This window comes from Sparus aurata, chromosome 14 (assembly GCF_900880675.1).
Source record: "Sparus aurata chromosome 14, fSpaAur1.1, whole genome shotgun sequence".
NCBI classification, from domain to species: domain Eukaryota; kingdom Metazoa; phylum Chordata; class Actinopteri; order Spariformes; family Sparidae; genus Sparus; species Sparus aurata.
This window is the reverse complement of record NC_044200.1, coordinates 12,983,090-13,010,003: the sequence shown is the minus strand read 5'-3', so window position 1 is coordinate 13,010,003 and position 26,914 is coordinate 12,983,090. Positions and strand designations below refer to the sequence as shown.

The 26,914-nt window shown below is 42.9% G+C and overlaps 1 protein-coding gene across 5 annotated transcripts in view; it reads right to left on the bottom strand.

Annotated features, from left to right (window-relative positions):
* Window positions 1–26,914, bottom strand: part of grm8a (glutamate receptor, metabotropic 8a) — a 254,862-nt gene that overhangs the window by 132,774 nt on the left and 95,174 nt on the right. For all 5 annotated transcript variants that reach the window (XM_030440168.1, XM_030440167.1, XM_030440171.1 and 2 more), the window contains exon 3: window positions 23,857–24,073. In XM_030440168.1, the coding sequence (XP_030296028.1) occupies window positions 23,857–24,073 (217 nt within the window). The remainder of the gene's footprint in view (window positions 1–23,856; window positions 24,074–26,914) is intronic.

Below are 26,914 nucleotides of genomic sequence, written 5' to 3'. Positions count from 1 at the left end.
CGGATGTCTCAAGACAAAGTGTATTGTTTTGTGCTGTGTTCAACATATTACTGAAATTGAAATTCATTTGGTGTTCTCCTGAAAGAGAACATTATATCCACACTGCATTTATAGTCTAACACCTGCAATTGACTGCAGGGCAGGTCTGTCTCCACTGCCGGTCAAAATGAGAGCTAAAGTGAGAAGTTGAGGGGGGGGGATTGATGAGGTTTCTATTCCCTCCACACATCGCTCATCTTTCTCACTCTACTTTTGTCTGCCTCGTACTGATTTCTCTCTCTGCTCCGCTCTCTTCCACTCATGTCCGTTTCTCTTTTCCTCAGGTTTTTGCAGATGCTGGGCTTTAGTCAGACTAAAATGCAGCAGCAGCAGCAGCTCGCAGGAGCTTCGGTAGGAGAACCACAGGAGTCTGAAGCCAAACGCCTACCACATCCCGCTCCAACATCCCCTGGCAATAGATCAGGCCGGCTCCATTTGCTTGCCAGGCCTGCTCTGGTGATTAATTGGGCCGGGGTTGCAGACCATGTGCCCACTGTATTTCGAATTCAAGTCTGGTTTGTTGTCTTTATGATAAAATTAAACTTGGAGGATCCCTACAGAGGAACTGGGTCATTACAGCGTCAAGGAATGCAGCACAATACTGCAAAGCCCGCTTTTTTTATTGGAGACATTGTACTTAAGTTCTGAGACTAAGGGCAGGATGCGTATGATAGGAGGAGGTTACATAAGGAAATCTAAAAAAGGTACGCCGATAAAAAGTGGCCAGGAAGAGTGAGTTATGTCTCAAGCAAAAAGATATTTAGCAAGCTTTAGAGAACAAACATATATCATAAGGGAAAAAATGAATAATAAATGAATATCGCGCCGTGGTCTCGCTGTTATCGACAGTGAAATCATTCACACAGGGAGTGCAGCTCTCCTCGACTATCATTATCATTTCTCAGAACCCTTTAAAGTAATCCATGCTGCAGTTGTTAATGAAGCACATTCAGGAAAGTTTCGACTTCACAGGATGATATTTCCTTTTTTTTTCCTCCGCTCCGTTCATGAAAAAAAAACAGCAAGTGAGAAAGAGAGAGAGAGAGAGAGAGAGAGAGAGAGAGAGAGAGAGAGAGAGAGAAAGAGCCTTCACTAACACTAACAGCCTTCTGCCTGGCGAACAGTCTCACACTGGAGCGGGGATAATGATCCTCCGCTTTACATCCCTATGGCTTCCAGTCAGAGTGATCATCTAGTTGTCTGTGCCTGGCAGTTGGACAGACAGCTGCACTACCAATTAAGCTCATCCAAAAGCAGGCAGTTTAATTAGTTGAAGGGTGGTCGTTGAAGGGGGCTCCTCCCGAAATAACCATTGTGAAAAACAATAATTACCTACGGTAAGATAATTACTCGATATCTCTCAAGTCACATTCTATGAAACCTTGATATTTTGTACACCTGAATAAAGAGATTTTCCTAGCTGATAACTCATTTTCTTCTCTGGCTGCATTAAATTGACAGTCAGCTGTTTGTGATTTTATTTTGAAGGAGCCAAAGACTGACAGGCCAAGACCTCCGGGGCCGAGGAAGCATTTCTCTCGTGTGTTCGCACTTTACAATACCTAGCAGCAGCTTCTCTCCCTGCTTGAACGACACCAGGAAATAACACATTGGAGGGTGGCGTGGCACACACATGCGCACCGCGACACACGCACACACACCCACGGGTGTAGCCACAAGAGGACATATGGTCATTCCCGCCATAGGGGAGGAGGTATAATACAACAAGCCAGAAAAAGCAGGGTTGGCAGGGTCTACATGTTATCTGTGTGTGTGTGTGTGTGTGTGTGTGTGTGTGTGTGTGTGTGCGCGCGCACCCGTGCGTGGGTGTATTTTCACGTGTGTTAGTGCTCAGTGTGGCGTTTCCGAAAATCATCTACCCCTCCGCTCCACGAGGAGGCCATTTTGCCTTTACGCTTCCGTGGATCCGTGACTGCAAACCGGCGAAACAGACAGAGGGGAGAGGAGAGGAGAGGAGAGGCTGCTGCAGAGACCCGACGGTGTGTAAGATGCAGGCGGTGAAGGAGAGAGCGACAGAGATGGGAGTGTGTGTGTGTGTGTGTGTGTGTGTGTAGGCACAGGTGTAAGTGTGTGTAATTTGCCTAAGCCTCTGGATTTGTCTCTTCAGAGTGATTCCGAGGGAACATAGGGCTTAAGGCCATCGCACTGCAGGGATTTGTCACACACATGCGGTATGCACACACATACAAGCCGAGCGGCGCCTACACATATCGGCGCATTCCTACAAAGACACCTGCACAAAGGGGGCGGTGGCGCACGCTAACGGGCAGATAGGAGGAGATACAGCCGTCAGCAGAGTGAGATTACAGGCTCACGTATGACAGGAGTGTTTATTTTCTTTAATTCCAGCTGCACCGGGGCTTTTCTTTGCTTTCTATCTGCGGCTGTCAGTGTTGCCCGGTTTGCTTTCCCTTCAATGAAAAAAAATAAATAAAAAAAAACTCTCAGAAGAAATCCATTAAATTTCACCAAAAAAGTTAAGTGGCACCAATTCCCTCGGGCTGCAGCACCTCCATCTTCTGTCATCCATCTGCTTTTTTCAATTATGGGACTTCATGGGGAAAAAAGAGCACCCCCCCGAATACACCACATTGGCCTGTTAGCCAAAAAGTGTCAATTCTGTATGATATTACGATCTCATGAGCTCAGAGTCTGTCAAAACATCTGGAGGAAATGGCAAATTAGCTGTTCTAGTGAGACCTAGAGTCTTGTCTTTGCTTTATTTACTCCTCTGTCATCTTTTTTAACAAGCTTCATTCGGCTTTACATCTCTAACTTCCATAGCCTCTCCTTCAATATGTCCTGAAGTTGAAGAGGAGGACGAGGGGATGACTGTGTGTCTGTGTGTGTGTGTGTGTGTGTGTGTGTGTGGGTGTGTGTGTGTGTGTGTGTGTGACAGCGCCCCGGGGGGAACGCAGACTTTGAGCGGATTAATACGATCTAAATATAAACAGTGCTAATCAGGACATCAACGTAGGCACAAGGATACACAGATATATGCACACTCACACTACCCTTTCATGTGCGCACACACTCACACTGTGCAACAAAAAAAAAATATGCATGACCACAGCGTTGCCTCGCGTCTCCATCTCACGCTGTCATCTTTTTTCATCTTTTTCATCTTTCGGCATCAGAAAACAAGTTTGGGGACGGGAACGTTCAAGGGGGGCTTCGAAAATGAGCAAGTCATCCATATCCAGCGGCTGTAGTAGGTGTGATCTGACAACAGCACAAACAATCGGTTTATGTCTCCTCCAATTATCATCAAGTGTGAAGGGGACAGTTGGGAAATGTTGTTATCGTGATATAAGAATATACATTGTCTCGTTCATAGGTGTCGTAAGTGTTGTCTAAAGGCAACTTACCAGACTGTTCAACTTGTTCTAATACTTGCCTATACTCCCTCAGTCATTATACCACATTACTGGTGATTATTGATCAGACTGTCATTGTGTTAATATACTGTCTATCTAAAGATATTTGCTCAAAAACAGAGACAGAGAAGTGAAAGACTTGTGACTTGACTTGACCTGATGACTTGTCTGTGTTCATGTTTTCTTTATTTAGTTTCTTCTTGTAGTGTTTTTTTGGTTTTGTTTTTGTCCTACTCTCAGTATTCCAGTGTTTATAAGTAATGTGGAGAGGATATTTCTTTAGGTCTGGAAGAAATGAAAATAAATAAGCTGTATACAGTCATTTGTTCTTGTTCATTTCATTCAATATCAATGATTATAACACTTGAACGGCTTACAATAAATGTTAGCTGAGTAAGCCACGTTCAAGCTGAACATTTCCTTATGTTGCAACTTCAGGTTCGTTTTGGTTGAATTTTCCATTTCTGCGCTGTGCTCTTGGTCTACTTAGGATTGGGCACAAAAATCATTTGGTTTCGGGGTTAGGAAAGCACCATGGGTTTGAAAACCCATTCTGGTTGACGGAGATGGTTCGAATTAATATGAACAACAGACGGTTTTGGTCTTCATGGACACAGATGTAAAATAAAGATAAAAAACAAATGGCTGAAATGATCTCCAGTTTTTTCCCTACAAATATGACTCAGGCTGTAGTTGGCCTTGTCGGCTGTAATAAAATGATGTCGTGATATCTGATTTTGTCGTACGGTCCTAGCATTTATGAAGTGTCTTTGAGCACTAGAAAATATTGCAATATTATTTAAAGGCCATTATCGCCCCGGCCCTGTGTGAAGCACATTTGGCATTATCTACAGCATAGGATGCTTTTAATACACACTGATACATGTACCTGCAGCGCAACACACACATGGCTACAGCAAGACAGAAACACATGTGTAAAATGCCCGAGGTAATCCACAGAGGAGAGTTAATAACGTGACCCGCCGAGATGAGATCTCATCATCGCTCATAATGGGCTTCTAATATATCATACGATTATGATGCATGTGTGAGTGTGTGTGTGTGTGTGTGTGTATGTGTGTGCGGAGAGGGAAAGAGAGATCAAGAGCAGAGTGACTGCGGACCGCTTGCAGGAGAGACAAAGACAAAAAGTAGGGCTGCAGAGAGAGAGAGAGAGACAAAGCCATGGTTTTTTTTTTCTCTCTATCATTGAAAGCTTCCCCACATTTCCCCCACGCTTTAAGAACAGCCGGAGGCATGTGCATTGAGTCCAACGACCACCACTCGCAAACACACACACACACACACACACACTTGGAGGTAACACAAGCATCAAAACACTGCTTGTTGAGCAGCACATTTGCGTGTGTTTCCACCTCATGAATTTAGAGCAGTGTCGACGCCTCCTGGAGGAACAGGCGAAAGCCGTTTTTTTTTTTTTTTTTACTTTTCCATCCTTGTGACTAAACTTTTTACACACTATATAGTTATTTCCCGACCCCCGCTATAGCCATAACCCAAACGAAAAAAAAACCTTTAAATTCCGATTGAAATAAAAGCCTCTAACCCAGCCTTAACCCTTAACAAAAGTCGCTCTAACCTCGGTATACATGCGGACCACACTGCCAGCGTGTGTCTGTGTGTGGGATGTAAAATGAGAGGAGAAACCTTGCCGGAAGCGGTGAGGAACACTCTGCTGGAGACGAAAAATCTGACATCATAAACTTTTCTCCTCCACAAACAGAAACTCTGCCACTCCGTCCACACTTCGCTGCCTCACGCCCCTCCACCCTCACCGTCCCTCGCTGCCATGGCAACGCAGCAGCCAAATCCAGAAAACACATTCGAGTAATGAAAACGACTAAATAAATAATTTGTGAGGAATGGATTTGAAAAGAAAATCAATGCATGAGTAATGCCTAGGTCTTTCATTTTAACTAGATATTTTACTGGCTGTCTGTCTGTGTTTAGGTGCTTTGGTCGCCCGTCGTTAGGATAAATAAACTCTGATATATATCAGAAAGTAAATGCATCCGAGGTTTAAATGAGGGAGGGGCCTTGGAGTTACCGTACCAGAACCAGAATTTCCGCATATAGAAATGACTTGAAAGAAGAATAAAACTATGAATCATGCATTCCTTTAATTAAATTTCCGCATAAATTAACATATTAACCTCAAAATCTCACATCAAAGGAGAGCAATTTCGAATGTGAGAGGAGAGAATGAGAGAGAGAGAGAGAGAGAGAGAGGGAGGGAGCGTTCGAGAGGGTTGGAGAGCAAGAGAAATTCACACATAAATAAGGAATGAAAGTTAAATACAAGAAGAATGAAAGGAGTTATGAAGTTTGAATACGGGGAAAAACCATCACACCCACTCTCTCTTTCCACATATAGAACATTCAACACAAGTGTATAATACAGTACATAAGAGATTGGAGAATTAAATTAGTTCCACAGAGAAGACTGGAACTCCCAACAAGCTCTGCCCTCCTCTCAGTTTTCATTCAAACTGTGGTGATGCACTGTAAACAAAAAAAAATCTGCTTTCCTTTGACTCTGACTGTGAAGAAGAACCCAGCTGATGAGACACACAGCGCACAGATCAAGCACCTCGGCCTCTCCACTGTTCCCGTCGGACAAACGAGTAGCCAGCGCATGCCTCCTCTGACTGTCTGTCTGTCTGTCTGGATTTCATAAAGGGGTCGAAATTCTTGTCATCAGAATCGCCATGGCAACAGGACAGCGGTCTGCTGCTGATACTGACTGATGTCCCACACTGTTGACCAAATGGCAAATGGCTTCTTTTTTTTTTTTTTGCAGATCCCCAAATCAACACCGTGTTCATGGCTAATCAGAGTTTTAAATAGATTGCAGTCAAAATTAAAAAGAATCGCTTTTTTTTAGGAAACGAACGAGTGCCGGCCAACTGTCAACTGTCACTAAATTACGTGTATAGTCGGGTTGGGTACCAAACTCGCCAAGTTAGAGGGTACAGACCAAATTACACTGGTACTATCAAGTACCGATTCAAGTAATAGCAATCGGTGCCAACTTGCAGTACCTGACACTGCATTTTTAGAGTTAAACTAAACAAAAAGAGAAAAAGACGAGATGTCACGCCAAGTTACAAGTCAACAAGACAGTTAGCATGCCTGCTGCTCGTCCTTGGAAAGTTGAACCCTCCAACATGAATGGTGAGGCATAACCATATTTGAAATCTTTATGTTATTAATTAGTTAGTTGGTTAGGCTGTTGTTGGACATAACTGGGCTTTTTTCACTAACTTTATTGACTCTAGCTTAGCATTCTCACTAGCGTTAGCCAAAACGCAGCAGCTGACAGCATCCAGAATGAAATGAAAATGAAAACGTCCTTTTCAACATGCTCTTTAGTGCGCTAAACAGTCCTAATCCTTATGAAACTTAATGTACATGAATTGAATACTATTCAAAGGGAAATATACTAGCATGCAAGCACTGCTGTAAATGTCAGTGTCAGATCAGGAAGACTACAAAACTGCATTGGCGTATTTCTGCCCTGTCCTGATTGTTATTAATGTCCCTTTTGACAGATTTGTATGTAGTGGAGTACGGTGCTGATATTGCATCAGTTTCTTCATTTTAGACCAGCTGCCCAGGTAGAGTGCACAGCATTAAAACAGTTTCTAATTATAATTCATGATTTTTTACAACTGCAATGACATATTTGTTATAACAGCGAATTGAAAAAAAAGGAACCAGTACCGAATTCCAGGTACCAGTGCTGGTATTGTTATAGAATAGAAATGGTACCCAACCCTAGAGTGGAGTCGCTCCATTAAATAATCATTTGATCTCAGCTTCATTCTAGTGCTCTACTTTTATTCATTCAGAGAAGCTCCAGTTATTCTGCCCTTTAGACCACAGAAAAATCTTCAAAACATCGTGATGCCACTCCCTTATATGTCAAGTAGTAAGCTAATAGCTGATCAGTAGTAAAAGGTTTGGAGCACAATAACATCGTCTCTACAACCTCACACACATCCCCCGTTCTTTCACTCTCCGCTGCTTCTGCTGCTTTAGGCATGAAAAACTATGCTACTTTTTCAAATGGCTCTGAAGCATTGTGTTGGCCATTATTGCTGCTTTCAGAGTGTAAATGTTTAACTACTGTTATATGCATCTATTTAACTATGGTTTGTATGAGCTTGACGCAATATCTATTCATAAAATGGCTCAAAGCAGCAGAGACTTTTTGGGCGAGTCATGAGATTGAGGTTTACGCTTTGGCGCTGCAGGGTGCCAGCGTTTGTTTACCATTTGTCTCCCAGGTTTGGCTTCCAACACGGACGTCCCAGATGTTTGGAACTTCCCACCAGCTAGTGGACACAACGAGAGTGACTGAGAGGACCGTTTTTTTAATTGGGGTTGTGTCGCCAGGAAATAATTTAGGCCCGAGCGTTGCTTCCTGTAGGCTGTTAGCAAATGCCGCAACCTGGACCCGCTGAGAATGTTAACGTCTGAGAGTGCATCCATCGCTTTGCTCCATCCTTTAGATACCGCAGTTGTTCCTTAAATCAAGCCATTGCAGAATTTGTAATGAGGCAACACATTGTACATTTCTCGCTGCCCGTGTGCCCTCGCTTCAGGGCTGACGGCTAAATGCATTCTTGCACACATACATTACATTTTTTGGCGCGCACATCTGGCACGAGTTTCAGGTAGTGTGAAGATTTAATACAGCATGATGAGGAACGAATGGGGGGTGGTCTCACTATAGGTCTGTAATATTTATGTTCACCTCTGTTTCACCTCTGTTTGAATTTTTAAGTACAGTTAACGTACCGTATGCGTGGCTGAGAGCGAGACAGGCACTGCAGTCATTTCGAACCAAAGTGACACTTTACTGACCCGTAATGTTTAAGTAATATCACTGAGTGTGGCAATGGCATAGGTGCTTAATGAGTGGCTGCATGACACAGAAAGGGGATAAGATGGATGAGCGCACGCTTCCTTGGACTTATGCATGGGTTGCACAAATTTGAGTCAGTGCATGTGTTGTGTAAAAGATTTTCCTTCTTTTTCATCGTCTCAGCATTTCTCTTTCATTATCTCCACTCAAAGTGCTCACCTGCTTCTAGACTGTCCCGACAAGAAAAATGAATGCACTTCCTGTTTCCCCTCCGACATGACAGCGCTTGTTGCCATGCGACAATTGCCACTAAGAAGCAACCCCTGAAGTAGTGTGACGCCAGTGAGGATGGCTAGGCGAGTGGCTTTGACATTGGAAATCACAACATGTTATTTCCAGGAAGAATATAGAATAAATAAATATACAATAGAGCATTGGTATTTGACGATCTGGGGAGATGAGACTCAATGATCAACTATCTCTTTATAGGGACTTGCATGTTGTTGCTTTCACACAGACCATAATATTTCCCCTAACCACACACCTACACCAACTGATGTTCAGTGTAGATGTTTTTAGAGGTTTTGTTCCCCATCAATTGCTGAGGGAAATAGCTGTAAATAGTCTCTAGCTTCTAAATGCACCACTATGTATGGGAAAGATCAATTATCTGCCTGACAGATACCTGGAGCATTGTGTTCGTGGGGATATCGTCTGAAAAGCAATTAAATATAGGGGCTAAGAGGTGCCAGGGTGAAACGGGATCGCGCGGCATTGTTTAACGATAACATTATTCACTTGCTGGTAGATATGCAGTACGAATCACATAGCCCTGGGTTAACAATTCCCAGGGAAAATGTGTAAATAACCCTAATAATAACTATACGGTTGATAATACTTATAATGATAAAGCTATCCAAAAAATGTAGTGGAGTAAAAGGTCTATTATTTGCCTCCAAACTTAAGTGCAAGGGCAACAAATTGAAATACTCAAGTAAAAAAACAAATGCCTAAATATTGTGTTAAAGCAAAATGCATAAGCAAATTGTGGTTAGATGCATTTTATCACTGCTCATTCTAAATGTCGACAATGGTGTAAAGATTTAATTTTTACTGCAAATGCATATAGAACATCTGACATTGGCCTCCTTGGTTACTAATAATCAGTATCAATCCCTCTCACACTACGTTCACCCGCTGATTGCTCACGTTTTGTGTAGTTTGTTGCCGGTTTTCAAGCTTTTTGTGCTACAACTTCCTGTTTGGCTGGAAACTCCAGTGGCTACATTATAACAAGCACCAGCTTCCACATACACACATTGTTAATACAAAAATATTGATCTGGAGAAAGGGCAAACGATGCCAAATGTGTCATTTCGGGAAGGAGTGACAAACAAGTCTCACTGGTTAGTGCCTTCCCCTTGGCTCTTCTCTTGTTCACTCCTCGTTCCTCTTTCTCCCATCTTGTCGGTCTCCAATCATGTGAAACAGTGACGGTATTCCAAGTTTACTGCTGTGAATTCGTCACTCACATGTTCACGCTCAAACCAGGCGTCAGCAGCATTACGTCTTCATTCTGTCTGTGTGTGTGTGTTCTCTTATGTGCGCTCACACACGGCAAAGACGCCCGTTTACATACTTTAGGCGCCACCGACAGCTGTTCTATACAGGCGGCTTAAAGGTGTGAAAACAACATTCAGCGCACGATCTTCCCATCACAGAGAGAGCAGATCATTTTAGAAGTGAATCTGTTAAGCAGCATGACAAGAAAGTCGTGTTGTCGACTTTTTGAGGTACGGATCTCTTTTAAAGACTTTAAAACTGCCAGACTTCAAAATATTTTATTCACACGATGCATCATATATTTATTCAGTTTTTACTCCATGCATTGATCCCGTCTCTCCTGTGAAACCAGCTCTGTTGAGTTTGAAAGTCTAAATTAGATCTACATGAAGCCAATGTCAGTGTCTATCACTTGAGCTAACAGATCAATATGAACTGATTTATGCCTGCGCTCGCAGCATCTGAGCCTTCGATAAAGTGAGACGGACAGCAGAAAAAGAGGAGATGCAGAAGCAGGCAGGCGGTGTTCACCCTAGACAAATTAAACACACGCGTCGCAGCACCAGAACCACATAATGAAAAACACAGAAGCAGCAAACAGGAGGGACGAACAGGAGGGATACAAAGGGAGGGAGAGAGGAAAAACTAAGTGAAGATATAAGGCCATGTCTAAGCCTGCATAAATTCCCATTTCTCTTTTGAATAATAACAGTTTCATTCTGGAGTGAGGAATGGGGAAGGCTCCGGTAAGTGGTGAAACTTTTAAATCCGTGGTTCCGTGCTGCCGGAGAGGGAATAAATTACACTGTCAGACTCAAACTATGGAGACGCAGCTCCGTTTGTTAGAACAGAGAGTGTTGCAAATGTCCCCAACTCTCAGCCACTACCCGTCATTTGTCAGGTTCCACTGCCAGTTCTGTTGCGTAATTGGGTCGGCCATCAGCAGTCATTTAGATATAAATATGAGGGGCAGCCGATGTAAGAGAAGAACAGGGCTTTGATAGGTGAGACTCCACTGGCTTCTCTTTTTTTCCAACTGAGACTGAGTTAGGGCTCCGACACACACAGACTTCTGTGACAATCTAGTTTTTCATGGTGTGTCTTGTAGCGCCTTGGCGGTGTCTTGTAGGCTGAAATCACTGTGATCAGCTGTTCAGCTCAGCGCCTGTCAATTTAGTACCCATCATCACCCATTTAGTGCTGTTTCTCCCTTTTTGTCCCCTTCGCCTCTTCAGCTGTTTGCAACTTTTTTTACGGGACATATTCTTGAGTAGAAATGACTATATTAGCGAGATTTATATCTCGGTTTGAATATCGGCAGTCCTGGTTTCCCTTTTTGAATAAGGAATGCAGACTATCGCCACCTAGTGGTATGGAGGTGTATTTCCTCTTCATTACAAGGCAGTGGTCTTTACTGTGTGTTCACGTCAATTACAGTTTTCACTACAGTTACATTACAGTTATCACGTTCTGTTGCATTGCGCTACAAATGGTCCCAGTTTGGTTAGGTTTAGGCTCAAAAACTACTTGGTTGGGTTCAGGAAAAGATCGAACTCTGGTCTGCGGAGGGAAAGTCCAGTATCCATCTGACCCCCCAGACGTTTCTAGTTCCTTATACAACTGCAGAAGGGGGCACTTCAACTAGTGATGCTGGAGGAGTAAGTAGGGACACTGATGGGATTGCTGTATCTGAGGCATTGGGAGTTAAACGGGTTGGTTCAAGATTTGGTTCCCAGCTCTTTGGCAGAAAGACAGATGACGTGAAGTAATGCAACAACCAGCATGAAAGCTGGTTGTTGCATTACTTCACGTCATCGCTGAAAGTTCTTTAATGCTGGTTTGGTGTGTCTGGGTCGTTATGGGTTAAAAAAAAACTGTAAATTAGGTGTGTCCTTCTGTTTTGACTTTCGGCTTGCTCTGGGAGTTTTTTTTTTTCCTTGCCTTACAGTCAATACAAATTTGCAAGCACTTAATTATTCCGTCTAGGCCCGACATCAACATCCTCGAACTGAATTCCTGGAGACTGTTGAATAAGAAACAGACATTGAACTTTAAGGGGTCGACAGAAGGGGTTTTTAAAGATGCAAACAAAGGCTGGAGACCGACAGGGAAATACTGTCTGCTATATGTTTAAAGCTCAGTGTTTCATCAAATATCCTCTTCCATTTCTTCTCTCAAAACATACAGAAATTACAAATGATGTAATGAAGACTTACAACTAAATTCCAATCTCTTTTTAATGTACAAGAGTTAAAGAGCTGTGAAAACCTTTTGGGTGTTTTTTTTTTTCCCACCCACTGCCTGAAAAAGTCCTGCAGAACCAGGAAATTCTGTCTTCCATGTGTAATTTTGCAGTACCAATGTGAGAATAATTTTTTATGGCTTTAATGTCATGGAACAAATACAGACGGATGACACGTCGGGAAGAAGAACAGAGGTCAGGAGAGACGGATGGGCTTGAAAAAGTGAAACGAGAGAGGGCGAACTGTGACAGAAGAAGAGGAAAAGCGTATTATACGGTGAGAAGAGAAGTACAGGGGCATGTCTAGAACATTTGTAGTGTGATTATGATAAGGAAACTTGTAGTCCAATAAGCTAAAAGTTCCACCGTGGAAATAGGATCGTGCAAACGAGGATGGTGGAGGATGAGTGAAAAAGAGAGTAGACAGGAGAAGACAAGATAACAGAGAGAAATAGAAGAAATGAAGGAATCAGAGAAACTCAGAATGGCTTGAGAGAAATAAACAGACAAAAAGACAGATGGAGACCATCGATTGCTCCTCCCGCATCCCGGCATTCCAGCAATCTGACATGGATCGTTGTAGAAGCAACAATGCAATCACGGCGCCGACAGAGTTGTAATTCTGCCCCATTCACTCCCAGCTAATCAGCCCCTGCCAGCTCACCATCCATCAGCTTGTTGGGCTGTGTGTGTGTGTGTGTGTGCGCGTGTGTGTGTGTGTGTGTGTGTGTGTGTGTGTGTGTGTGTGTTTGTCTGTGAGTGTGTGTCTGTGTCTGTGGGTGGATGAGTTTATATTTGTAACTGAGGAGAATCGAAGGCAGTGGGACGATATGGTTTTGTCTGGGCACATGCACGTGTAGTTATCGAACTTTGATTTATTAGCAGCGAGGCACAGAGTAACAAAAGACACCCACAGTAACTTCTTCAGCACTCCACTCACTGATCCTGCCAGGTGGAAGACTCATTTGTCTCTCTGTGTGTGAGAGGGCCGGTGTTTCATCTCTGATCCGGTACAGCCGGAGAGAGCCTGGCAATATATCTCAGAAATGTTCTACCAGACAGAGGGAAAGTCCTTCTAGGACTCTACTTCAGTAAGAATGTCTGTCATATGGTGTTAAAGGTACATGGGTGGACACCAGACTGGGACTGAACACAGCCTCTGAGACCAGCAGGTGCTGTGTTCAGTACAGAGGCGATTTACAGCAACTCTGATCTGAGAGACAGGTATTAGCAGTGGATGAAAGTGAAGTCTAAAGCCAGAATAGTTACACATCTTCCAGTAAATAGAGGATTTATCTGACCAAACCAGAGACAATTTAGAGGCAGACTAAGACTGTTTCAGTGAGTTTTATTTAGTTTTAGTTAATTTAAGTGCGTTAATGATGAGTTGACGAGTAAATGAAGCTTGTGTCAGATCGGTGAAATAGAGAATTGCAAGAAAACATTTCAGTGAAACCAGGGGTGTAATTGGACTTTGCTCTTTGAGGTACCAAGTGGTGTTTGGAGACAGGACAGGCCGGGGCTAGCTGCTCAGCATGCTCACCTCAGTAGACACCTCTTCAACACAAGTCATATTTTACAAATTTCATCCTTGTCATTGCAATCTTCCTTTAACTTCCTCTTATTTTGTGTTGGTTAAGATCAAGGTGGCTGTAGGAGGTTTGTTTAGCCATGGCAGTATACAACAGAGGCGCTAACAAAAATACCACAGGGGCAAAAGCCAGGTTATTAAAAAGGCTATTTCTGCTTCAAGTTACATTATTTCACTTTTGTGCACTTAATTTACTTACTGGGATTAAGTGAGGCTTAAATGCCCTCAAATAAAATACAAGTGTGTGCATTTTGTGATACGAGGCAGGTGAAATGTCCAGCCTAAATTATAATGATGAAATGAGAGGTTTTGCAGGCTCGCCGATTATTGGCTCACTGTGTCACAGATCTTTGTGCACGATTGCTAATTGAAATCTCTGCAGCTTTCACACAGTTAAAGGATGTTGAATTCCGGCGTGGCATGCCTTCTGTTCGAATCTGGATTAAAGAGTGACTTTAATAGGTTTCATTTCATATTATGTGAAGAAAATAACACAAATGAACAATGAGCTCTCCTTTCCTCTCTCTTTATTGCAGTACATTTCAAAGAGACGCGTCTGTCAACCCGACAGAATCACACTATTCTCTGTTTGTACTGTTTTTTTGAAGCTCATCCATGCATTTCTCCATTTGTTTGCTGAGTGGAAATAAGGAGTCTAATTTTCGCCGCACCCTTGCATCAGCACACAATAGCTCGGATGTGATCACGAGAGGCCGACAACATCAAAGTTGAGTTCTGCCTTTGATCGCCGACTGTAAATCTAATTTCCTACAAATGATGCCTCCAGCTTTAACCGGTAAGCTACGCTAAGCCTTTCCCCAAAATCATCCAAGTGACACTGCTTATTATGGCGAAACTGCTTCTTTTTTTTAAAAACGGATGCCATGAAAGAGGAGTGTAGTTATATTTGTCTACATATATCCTGTCCATTCACTGTGTCTTTTTATTAGAAGGTACATTGTTCTTTCTCTCTTAACCAGCTCACAATATGCTCGTCTCTGGTCACGTGCATCATAGCAGCTCCAGGATGAAACTCTTAAAGGACCTTGAGGTTTTCCCGAGTCAACATTGGCGCTCATCGTTTATTTTAGCCGTGACCCCCAGCGCCCTTCTTCAGCCGGAGATGAAAAATTGAAATAAAAAAAAAATAAAAAATAAAAAAACAGAGAGATGAGGAAGTAAAGAGAAAACACCTTAAGTTACTGGAGCAGAACGGTGAAGAGGCTTCAAAGTGCTTTTAAGTCGTGCAGGCGGATTCCGGCTTCCTGAAAAAAAAAAACACACACTCCCGCATCAAAACACACACGCACTTTTTTTTTTTTGCATAAGCTCACTTGTATATGTACACAAACAAACCTGCGTCCCTGGAAAATCACAGTGAAGAAACACACGTACACCTTGGCCAACGTAGGCTGCACAAACACACACGATCCAGGACACGCACATACACACACAGACGCGCAGACAAACACACACCTATGTGTACTGAGCAGTGCAGTAATATTGCTGAAATTACTTTTGGGGCTTAGCAGCCACTGGCTGAGCTTTTTTCTCTCCCCGATCTCGGGATGGACTCTGAGAGGCCAAATAGGGACAAAATAGAGGGCACACACACATTCACACACACACACACACACACACACACACACACACACACACAAATACCCTATTTCTCTCTCTCTCTCTATCTGTATGTCTGTCTACTCTCCATCGCTCTGACATAAGGGAATATGAGGAGTTCTCACCTCTGTCAAGAAAATCACTGGAGCTGAAACAGACACTATGCATCAAATTGTGAGCACAGTAGAGGTATTACAGCACATTTCACCACTGCAACTTTGTGTAAAAGCATGTACAGTCCGCACTGTGTGTCCTTTCGCGCTGTAACTGAGCTTTCGTCGTCCATTGGTGCACTTTGAAAAAACTTTAACTTACCGCTATGATTCTGCTCAAACAAGACAAATTTATGTCTCTGGCAACAAGGCCATGAAATCAGCTGTGTAATATACCGCACATCAGCAAAAAACGGTTTTGTAGGCAAATCTAATTATTCCTCCAATTCCCCTCAGTCAGTAATCACCGAGACGGGGCTGAAAATACAGAGGTGGTTGAAAAGGCATCGCAGGCAAACCCTAGAGTTTTCCTGAAATCAGTAGGTAATTTCTGCTGGACTTGATATCGCGCCGACAGGGGAAAATTGCTAAAAATGGCTGTTTCAGCTAGATGGGAGGAAATTCACAGAGCTGCTCAGGTAATAATTACCATCTCAAGATGTCCTCTGGCAATACTAATGCCATCCGCAGAGGGCTGTTAACTCCTAATAGATATTGTCAATTCCACCCAGGTGAGAGATTGGCAACATAAGGCTAACATCAGCCAGATCATAATGGAGTCTCGAGACCGAGAGAGCTGTTAATGACCTCATTGAGATAATTTATGTTGCAGAGAAAAATACACACAAGCTATATTCAGTGAGACGAGGAAATCAAATAAGTATCCAAGAAACACTAATGCTGTCGATGTACTCACCGTGTAGAAACCTACACACGGATACACACAACAACAACGATTAGTCGATTAATCAGTTAGCCAATCAAAAGGAAATTGGTTGCAAACTGTTTTGATGATTGATTAGTCGTTTAGTCATTTTTAAAGCAGAACTGTCAAACATCTGCTTGTTCAAGCTTCTTTTATGAAAGGATTTGCTGCTTTTCAGTGTCATTCATGATTATAAATGAAGAACCTTTGGGTTTATGACTGTTAGCTGGACAAAAGAAGCGATCGGGCAAACAAATTGCTGGAAAAAAAGTTAGCCATGTATGTTTCCGCAAAAACCACAGAAAAGTTCAAACTCAACACTTCTTTGTGTTGCGACTCTATGTTTGATTGGTTCAATTCTCAATTTCTTGTCTTGGCAAAATGCCGTGCTTATGCTCTGCTCAGGTTTAAGGAAAAGAACCGCTTGGTCAGGATTCAGAAAAACATTGTGGTGCTATTGTACGTCACCTGATTTCCTCCGTTGCTCCCGTCATAATTCCTACTGCCACTAGAGGGTCGCCACCAATAAATAAATGAAATATGGCTCGTTCTAAGCTGCTTGCACTGACGACCTACGCAGCCAAATCTCAAGATATAAACTACATTTGCAGAAGATTTTTTTTTAATACTCAGAATCAGTTTCATAAGGACGAGCAGACTGCAATCCAACATCAGGAACAAATCAATGAGCAAATGAGACTTCTGGGGCCTTACACAAGAACAACAAAGACAGCTACACATTGAGATGGAAACCACGGCCGGTGTAATTTGTTACAATTGGACTGGGCTGATGTTTGCGATGCCGGCTCGTGTCTGTGCACGTGTCGGTGGGTAGCATCAGTCTTAAGTTGTGAGGGGAGTATAATCAAGGACGAGGAGGAGAGAGCTAAATCGACCAGAGGGACTCACATCAGCTGAGTGAGAGTTTGAGAGTGTTTGCATGCCTTGTAGTGCTTCTTCTTGAGCATTTATCGGTGTCTTTGCGAGGCTCTAGGTGTGTGTGTTAAGAGAACTTTGTGCTCAGTGTAATAACTGGAGTCACTGATATATTTGAGAATTCATTTATACATGCAACACATTCATTTATTTGTGTCTCAGCACTCTAAGTTCTTTAATCACACGTATTACACTTATTATATTATTCTATTTATAATGCATGTTGTTAAGTAGTGTAATCACATTAATTTCCTATGATCATTATGAGGTTAGAATGCTGCTGCAAGTGTGTGGAAGGGTAACTAAATCATCCTCATGACTAATACTATAATTTTTTTTTATTAACAATGCAAGCAAAGGGATTTTCCAACACGAGCGTGGTCGCAGAGTGCTGCACACATGCCTGTACAGAGACGTATATTATGCACAGTGTGCGTCACAATGCATTTCAATTAAAAAAGTATGATTCTTATTGCCTGAATAAAACAACATAAGCTAGTAGCAATACTTGGATAAGCGGAGACTCCTTTTGTGGAGGGCGCGAGTGGACTGGAAGAGAACTAAAGAGGCAAAGCTAAGCAAAAAGGCGGAAGATTAGTTGAGAGCCTGAGAACTAATTAAATGAATCTGGAGATAAACGTTTAATTATTTTCTCCTCTCTTTTTTCCTCTCCTGCTCATTTCCTTCGCCTTCTTCATTACTGCCTTTCTAGAGCTGGTGCAGAGCGGGCCGGTGTCAGGGGGAGGCGACTGTTCTGTGCCGGTGAATCCTTCCACGCACAGACACCGACATACAAATTCAACCCGCAGCCTCTCTCATTGACAAAAAGTCCCCTTCTCTCACACACACAGACACACACACACTCACTCCCTCTGCCTGTGTGTTTGAATGTAGATGTGGTAGTTTTAATCCCAGGTGGATTCCACAAGGAGGTGAGGAAGGGTACTGGAAGGAGAAACGGCCGTGACTTGATTTAAAAGATCCCCTTGTCTTCGGTGAGTACACCGCCGCTTCCTGTTTCATAGTACAGCGATCCATATGCGCCCCTAACACGGATCGATATGGAGGCTGGAGTCCCTTTGGCTTGGCGAGACTCACCGCCATATGCTGCGATTTCTACAGTGAAGGGCTAGCAGTGGGGTGGCGGTGTGAGTGGAGAGGCTTCGGTTGGAGGGAGCACCTGTTTTGTGGAGCTTCCACATAAAACACTAGCAGGTCTGGACACAGTTGTCTCCTATACTAATTTAGCTCTACATGCTGTATTGTAGGCAGCTAGACATGTTTCAGTTGTTTGAAGATGTTCCACCCCTCACCCTTCTTCAATTCTAACTACCTGGAGGGGAGTGGCAGGGTTTTAAACTCTGGGAGGGAGTGTCCTGACATATATACATGTCCTGGCATATACACATATATATATACACACACTGATTGAGCACTTTTTCTTCAATGAACAGTCAACTTCTCACTGCTAATAATCACTTCAATTTGACACAACGCACATTTCACCACTGCATATGGAGCACTGCCAGATTCTACAACCTTTGAAAATGACTCCACGATAAATCTCCCTCAAGTTGACCTTTATGCAATTATTTGTTCATTAACCTTTGATCGCAGGGTTACATCAGTTTATTGTGCACATAAACAAAAACGTCGCTTTATGCACCCGGTTGGTGAACACTTACTAATGATGAGTAAACATGTTCGGCCCCATGCTCACTGAGCTGTGTCCGTTACTAGTTCTGGATGACTGGATAGCCATGGCTGGGGGTGACAACACACACAGGCTGCATATGCTGTTGAAGTCACGGCGAATATATTTCAGGTTGCAGGCATGCTTGAGCAGACTGGGGAAACAAAAACGTTTTATAAAACAGACTGCTGGATAAACGTGGGATGAATAGAGTCTTCCAAAAAAGAAAAATTGAAGCATTGATGAAACACCATCACTTCAGCAAGGGAAATATTCAATACAGACATTTCATGCTGACGTGCCTGTCAACAGTTTCTGTTTTCAGCTGCTTTTCTACAACTTTTTCTACAACATGTTCAGGAGATCCTCCTTCATACAGTACATGCTCATGTTGAAACTTTATCATGAAAAACCCCACTGAAACAATAATTAGATGTCATATTGGTGTGTAAAAAGGAGAACAGTCAAGCTAGGCAGCTGAGCTTTGTGAGGCTATGTAAGCATGTTACAAGCAGCTCAAAATGACAGTGACATCATGCTGAGGCTCAGTATATATGATGTTTCCCAGATAAATACAAGTTGAGCATGCTATCCTGCTATCATCAGCTAATTAACACTAAACGAAAAAGTTCGGAACAGCCTGATGGAAATGTCATCAGTTTTTCAAGTATTCGGTCATAAACAAAAGCACACGGGAGGAATTACAATTTTTACCTGAGAAATGCACAAGATGAAAAGCTGATCATATCACAGTTAAAATTCATCGAGAGGCAAACTTGAATGTCTCATGATGAATTTTCAGAGTCATCAGGATTGATTCTCTTGGGACCATGAATTTCTGTGAGAATTAGTAATGCCATCTGTCCTGTTGTCATTGACATATTGTTGAGAAACTAGTCACGGTGCTAGAGAGAAAGTCAGATAATCAATTGGTAACCTCCTCTGGGGACCATGAAACATTTCTTTTCTATCCATCCAATACAATCAATATTTTTTAGTTGGGTCCACAGTGGTGGACCACGCTGCATTGCCAATCCAAACATGGCTAAAGTCCCTGTTTTAACACATGTCTGACATGTTTTTATATGACATGCATATAACCAAAGGACCTCTTACGGGGCTATTTGTTGGCAGCATTACCTACATTAAACTTCAACAGGAACCAAAATTCACAGGCTTTTAGTCATTTTCATTCTAAATTATACCCATAAAAAACAAATTCTCCATCTAAAACCACTCTTTTGCGCATAATGGTTGCAAACTGTTTGAAGCATTTGCATTGAAACCATTCTTGCTGTGACCTTAAATCTAAAGTTGTCTCAAAGTTTTCCTTGAAGCAGTCCCTCTGAAACAAAAGCATTTTGCTGACTGCCTTGCAGACCAGCCTGAAAAATTACTTGTTCAGAGTCACAGTTCTACATGACTCCTCCTGGGAGCGGAGGAACACAGCAGCTGTGAGGCAGCAAACAAAAAGTAGGACATATTCCATTTCAAATGTTTATTGAAGAGGTAAATATTTAACTTTCCCTTTGTGTTTAATAAGAAAAGACGCAAGAGGAGTGCAAAGAGGCGTGACTGGGCAGAAATTAAATACTTTAGCACCGTAGCGGCACACACTTGTCTATGACCCTTGACTTATGCCAGCAAGACTCCAGCACCTACCCTAAAACTTTTTTGCTGATTAATATGCATGCAAGCACGCACACACACATTGTCAAGAATCATCGGTGAATGATTACGCACCAATTAATATGGATGTTTGGTATCAGTATGCAGAGTGCCCTGTAAGCTGCAATCATTACGCTGCAATCACAAAATAATCACCCCAGAAATTCCCTGTGGCTTTGCTTGCGTGTGTGTGTCTCTAAAGACGCCCACCTGTGTCACTTTAAAAATGTCTGTGTGCGTGTGTGTGTGAAGGTGAAGAAGCATCTATATATATACAGCGTCTCTGTGTGTGTTTGCAGTGGCAGGGAGTGCTCTGCATCTATATTAGAACCCCTATCATTATTCCATCGCTGTTCTCACTTCCTCGTCCTATTCTGTCTTTCCTGGTATATTCTGCTCCTCAGCTTGATTCACAACTATAGCACACACACAAACGCTCTCTCACTCACACACACGCACCCACTTTTAACTCTCCCTCTTCTTCACCTTCGTTTTTTTTTTTTTTCCTGCTCACCATCCCCTTCATCTTCTTGGTTCTGTTCACATCTGCGGAGCCGCAGAGTAAACTGACTGACTGACTGCTGTCACAGCATGTAGCCCTCTCAAACACACACACACACACACATAGAGGGCAAGGGGTGTGCATGATCTGCTGACTCTCAGAACACAAATACACACATTGCTGAGGACTGTGCTACCCTTTACAGTGGCACACACACACACACACCGATCTGACACCACAGTAAACATCTATGTGCTGACTGCCACAGCCTGCAGCCCCCCGGGCGACAGAGATGGACAGATAGACGTACGCGTAAGCTGTCATCTCCTAAGCAGCGCACAAACAATGCAGAAAAAGCAGCAGAGGGAAGACCGAGTCAAGGGATAATAGGAACATCTCAACCGATACTCTCTGAAATGGATTCTTTACGTGTCTTTACTCCTGTCAGTCTGTAAATATTTGTCAACATCCGATGTGACGTGTTTTCTATAAACATTCGAGGCGTAAACAGGGAAACCAAGAGCATTTTGATCTGTCAACATCACTTGGCGGATTTCACAAACTGATTTGAGGCAGGGTTCGCCCAAACTCGGAGGACCACGGGGACCATGCTTTTAAGTCTCACATCAAAGCAGACGAGTCATCCATCTCTGTGTTCCCCTCCCCCTCTGCGTCTCTGCGACGCTCATTTACTCGAGTGTAATTTACCCTCATCTCTCTTGCCAGGACCTAATGAAGGAGTGAGAGTGTGAAATTGACTCATACGTAGTTTACTATTGACACGTGTCTGATAGGTGAGAAATTACAGAACAATCAAGTAATGAGTACATGAGCGGAAAAAAAACATCAATGCAAATGCTTCCATTGAGTACTGCAGGGGCCACTGAATTGTTTAATGGTTGGCATATGATGGCTATCATAGTGCTGAATGACTGATGGTAAAGACGGCCCAGGGAAAATAAATTGCATTCACACCAGTTGATGTTAGAGTGCTTGGTAATTACATCCTCGTAAAATGGTACAGTAGTAAATATAACTCATTTTTTCATTCTAACAAAAACCCTGCTGGATGTTTACTATCCACAGGTTTCTAATGGGAGTTCACTAATTGGAGGTTACAGGGGAACATTTATGGGTGTTACCTCTCTTGAAGGCATCATATCACGGAATTAAGTAATAAGGTATCATAATAATTTAGAGTGGATAGCTTAGTAGGTTGGGCAATATCAATAGCTCTAAGAACAATTATTAGCATCCTGTTATCATGGAAAATATTGGCTGGTGGCAGGACGCACTGGAAGTCGCGCCCATAATTCACACTAGGTATCACCGAAGCTAGGACTTATGTGGATAGAAAAACAAACTTATTTGTGTCCATTTTGCAATCACAGGAACAAAATGTGTTTAGGATGAGGACTTAACTAGAAGCATCTTGGCTCCATTTAAGGCTCTTTTCCGCCAATTACCTCTGGTTCTTGAAGCGGTACCATTGGAGAACCTTGGAACCTTGGTGCTATTTAACAAATCAACATGATTTTTTCACAAGTGTTGAGCTGAACCATTGTAATCAAGGATGCGTCATCAGTGGAGGGCATTGCACGATGTACAATAACGTGTAGAAGACGAATGGACGACTGTTTATGGGAACCAGCTTTTCAGGCTCCGAACCTATTTATATCTAGTTGAAATGTGCCGACCAGTTCAAAATTAGGTGCACAAACCAGAATCGAACCTCTCAAATAGCACACATACTTGTCGCAGCCGTTGGCCCAGTGAATAAAAGTCAGTTGGAAGTCTCGCCAACATCTTCCCAATTAGAAAACGCTCCACACATTTTATTTTTCCAACGTAACTCCTGCCAACATCTGCAAGATGTACAGTACAGTATGTGTGCTACTGGAGCTGTTCCTTGTTGATGGAAAAGGGACAACAGTAGATGTTGGTCCTGAGTGGGGCACTTTCAAGGGCAAAGAAACTCTTTCGATGTCGGGTATCCATCTTCCTACAGACCCGAGAACGCCTCATCAGTAACTAATCGATCGTTCTCCATCATCATTATCAAACTCCAAATGAAGTTAAATCTTTTGGAATTACGTTGCAGCGACCTGTAGAATCATGGAGCACTGAGGCCCAGCACCTTATTAAGACACTTAATCTTGTGTCCAATTTGTCACCCTCTTGTACGTCTCTAAGATATACTTACAAGCGCTATCTACTGATTCTTTGTTTAATTAGATTTGACGGAGCATATCCAGCTAATTCCCTGGATAGTCAGCACGACAGCAAACTTTTTATGACAGCGACTCCATGCTCACACAAGAGCCATTGTTAAAAACTACATACACATAAAGCCGAAAGGAAAGATAAGAAGACAGCTGCACTTGTCCGTCAAATGCTTGCTTCGATTACTCTCTGTCTCGCCACAGTCGGCAATCCAAAGCCTGCAATTTGCCCAAAGAGTGAATTTTCTCTCGCGTGTCCCTGAGAGATTCAAACAACAGTGTAGTCTTTGGCTCAGCTCTCTCTAAATCCATTCAAATCATAATCTACACTGAAGTGACAGACCACCGAACGTGCTGTGAAGTAAAAGTGCAAACTAAAGTTACATATATCAATCTTCGAAACAAAGCAGTCCTGATTTTGTTGAAGATTTCCCCGGAGCCCCATCATGACAGCCACTTGGCTTCACATCAGTGGCAAAACAGGTTATATCCACAAATCACAACAATCTGAATTTGAATCCTCTCATTGCAGCAATGCGCTAAAGTCTAAATAGAAGAGAACAGAGCTCCTACCAGTTTCCCTGGAGATCTGGATGAAGGCCTCGACGCCGCTCTCTCCATAGTTGCCCTCCGAGGCTAGCGTGGACACGTAGTTCCACTCCATAGCCGTGACAATGTCCATCATGGCCTGGGCCTGGTAGGAGTCCGGCGGCACCACGCGGGAGAAGAAGTCGTAGCGGGTGTTGTCGCTCAGCTCTGGTGCCGTGGAGGCGTAGCTGATTTGGGGGATCTGGACAAGAGAAGAGAGGAAAGGGTTAGACATTGTGAAACAAATGAAAGAGTGGCATGATGGTAGTCGAACAGGGTCAGGGTTAGGGTTAGGGTTAGGGTTGGCACTTATTTGATTTAAATCCGGTGACTCCTTTGTCAGTATCAAAATATGTTAATGCATTTTGTTTAATATCAATGATGTCCATTCTGTTTTCTATTTTCCACTGAGATAGCTTGGATGCCCATTTCAACCCGTGAGGAATTTGAGTTTTGTGCACATCAAGGAACTATGCTGGCATGTGGTTTAACGCTTCACAGCATCTAAATATTGTCACTGTCTATCAAACCAGCGCTGCGAACCATAATAAGCTGTTTCTCTCAACCCCCCTGCTGATTTTGTTTGAATATTATGAATGCTCTGATTATGAAAGGGTATAAATAATGTTTTGTTTGTGATGACAGTCTTAGTTTTTTATTAGTTTTAATAGCGAGCGCCCAGGCATTAGGGTTAGCGTCCAGTGTGCTCCAGGCACTGTGGATTTTGGAGCCATCCCACGACATTTTCTCTCCCTCGTCCTGCCGGTGCAGCACCCTCTCCTTCTTCCAGGACCTCCTGATTTGAAAATTAAGCACTGTAGGAGGACTGTGTGTTTTCTAAAGTTATGATTCATTTCATGTCATATTTATCATCCCAATCAATTTCTTTGCCCACAAGCAAAGAAATAATCCTTTCTCTAAATAAAAAAAGTGAGTAAGGCAGGGATAATTCTCATCTATTTTACGCCTTCATGCATATTTTTATGGGATGTATACGTAGAAAAGAGTTATAAATGCTTCACACTCCCTGTGGGATCGCAGTTATTAATAATTCTCTGCAAAGTGAGCAGCTAAGTTGTCATCCCGAATGTTAAAATTCAGCTGCAGCGCTGCAGACTAACCGTTGGCTCAGTGATGAGGAAGAGGCAAACAAGCGATTCCGGAGGAAACAGGTAAGGCGGGGGAAGCAAAAGCGGCAAATGATCGGGAATCAGAATGTGGAGTGAACGTCGCTTTTCAGCGCCGGCGTCACGGTGAGGACGATCTGACTCTGAAAGGACGGACGCAAAAGAGACAGCTGGGGCCAGAAGGGAGGACAGACAGACAAAAAGCACAACAGGCAGGAGGGAGGATGGCGAGACAGAGGTTGACAGAATGACAGGACACACACACAAACACACACACACACAGAGGTATTGCTCATGATAGGTAGCGTAACAGGCGGGAGGTGTTAGATGGCTGACAGGCAGATTGATTCTTCCCCAGACAGAGGGGGACAGCAAGGGAAGACCCTGTACTTGCCAACACACACACACACACACACAGATGTTGGACAAACGTCTCATTGGCATTCATTGGTAGTAAGGCGCAACTGCCAATCTAAACCAAAACATAAGGTGTGTCAGTTCTCTGAGTAATTATAAATGTCTACAATTGATGAACACAGCAAAACCGGTTGGTACTGCAACAAGGGATTTAAGATGGACGGCGTGTGTGTATGTATGTGTGTGTGTGATGTGAATGTTTCTACAGCCCATCACTCACTCTCTTTATTCCCTTTGAGTGTCATCTGAAATGTCCCTTCCACATCACACCTACACCTGTCTTTGCCATTTTTAAAGGTCAGGGATCTTAGCAGCATCTTCTTCCCTGGCGGTGCTGAAGCACTGCAGCAAGCGGGAGGAAAACAGCCCTGAAGGAGCTTGTTTACCGAAAAGGCAAATATGTATTTGACTTTCTTGGACCGCCGCAATAACGAAAAATGAATTCTTAACCCGAGCGGTATTCGTTTCACCTCCTCCAGCTCTGAGTATTGAAAGATCAAACAGCTAATATGTTTTTCTTCCACGACAGCGATCAATGCACACCACTGAGTCGACGGAGTCTCGTTTTTTTTCCCAGTGGTTGGATATCTAATTTTGGATCAAAACTGTTTTGTTCTATTTTGTTTTTCGGTTTTCTCTGTTTTAATAACCCCCCGTTACTTGCAGTGAACTACGTGGGAGTTCACATTTGGGACACTCGAGCGTTGTTACTGGTCCTCACTGCCTGGGGAACACAATTGGAAACTTTCATAAACTTGCATATGTATAATTCATAGAGGATGGAGAAAAACAAATGAAAAGCAAGAAAAAAAATCAAAGCAAGGGCCAGCAGAGGGAAACTATCAGTAAAACAACTGTTTTTTTTTCAGATCTGCACTGTATATAGGTGCATTAATTTGTATTTGTCTGTGTGGCTCCTCTGTTTCACTTGTCCTTTTACTCTCTATGTGCATTTAAATAAGAGAATATCCATTTCAAAGAGAAATGAAAGCGCGGCTGCAGGAATATGAGATATTTGTCTGTTTACAACAGCAATGGGAAAGCAACCCTGTGACCTGGACCAAACCTGGTACTTTGATCTTCTGTTATTTTGCTCTACAGCTGGGAAGCTGGGAAACTGAGATGTACACAGACACAAACACACACTTGTGCACGCCACACAGTCACCCTCTTGTCATATTCCTCCGAGTCATTACTGAGTAAGAAGAGGGAAAGGCTGAGAGAAACAAAAACAGAGAGGGAGAGAGCATTAAGATCCAGTGACATCCACTATTGTCTGCTGCAGGCACAGACCCAATACTGTCCACACCCACACCTGTGCTTTCTAAAAATGAAGATTTCTCCAGATAGTTCTCAACTCACACAACCACACACACACACACACACACACACACACACACACACACACACACACACACACACACACAAGTCATATGTGATGAGTGTCAGGAATCATTCATGTGATGCGAGTTAGAACCATCTTCAGCCTTTTTCACAAA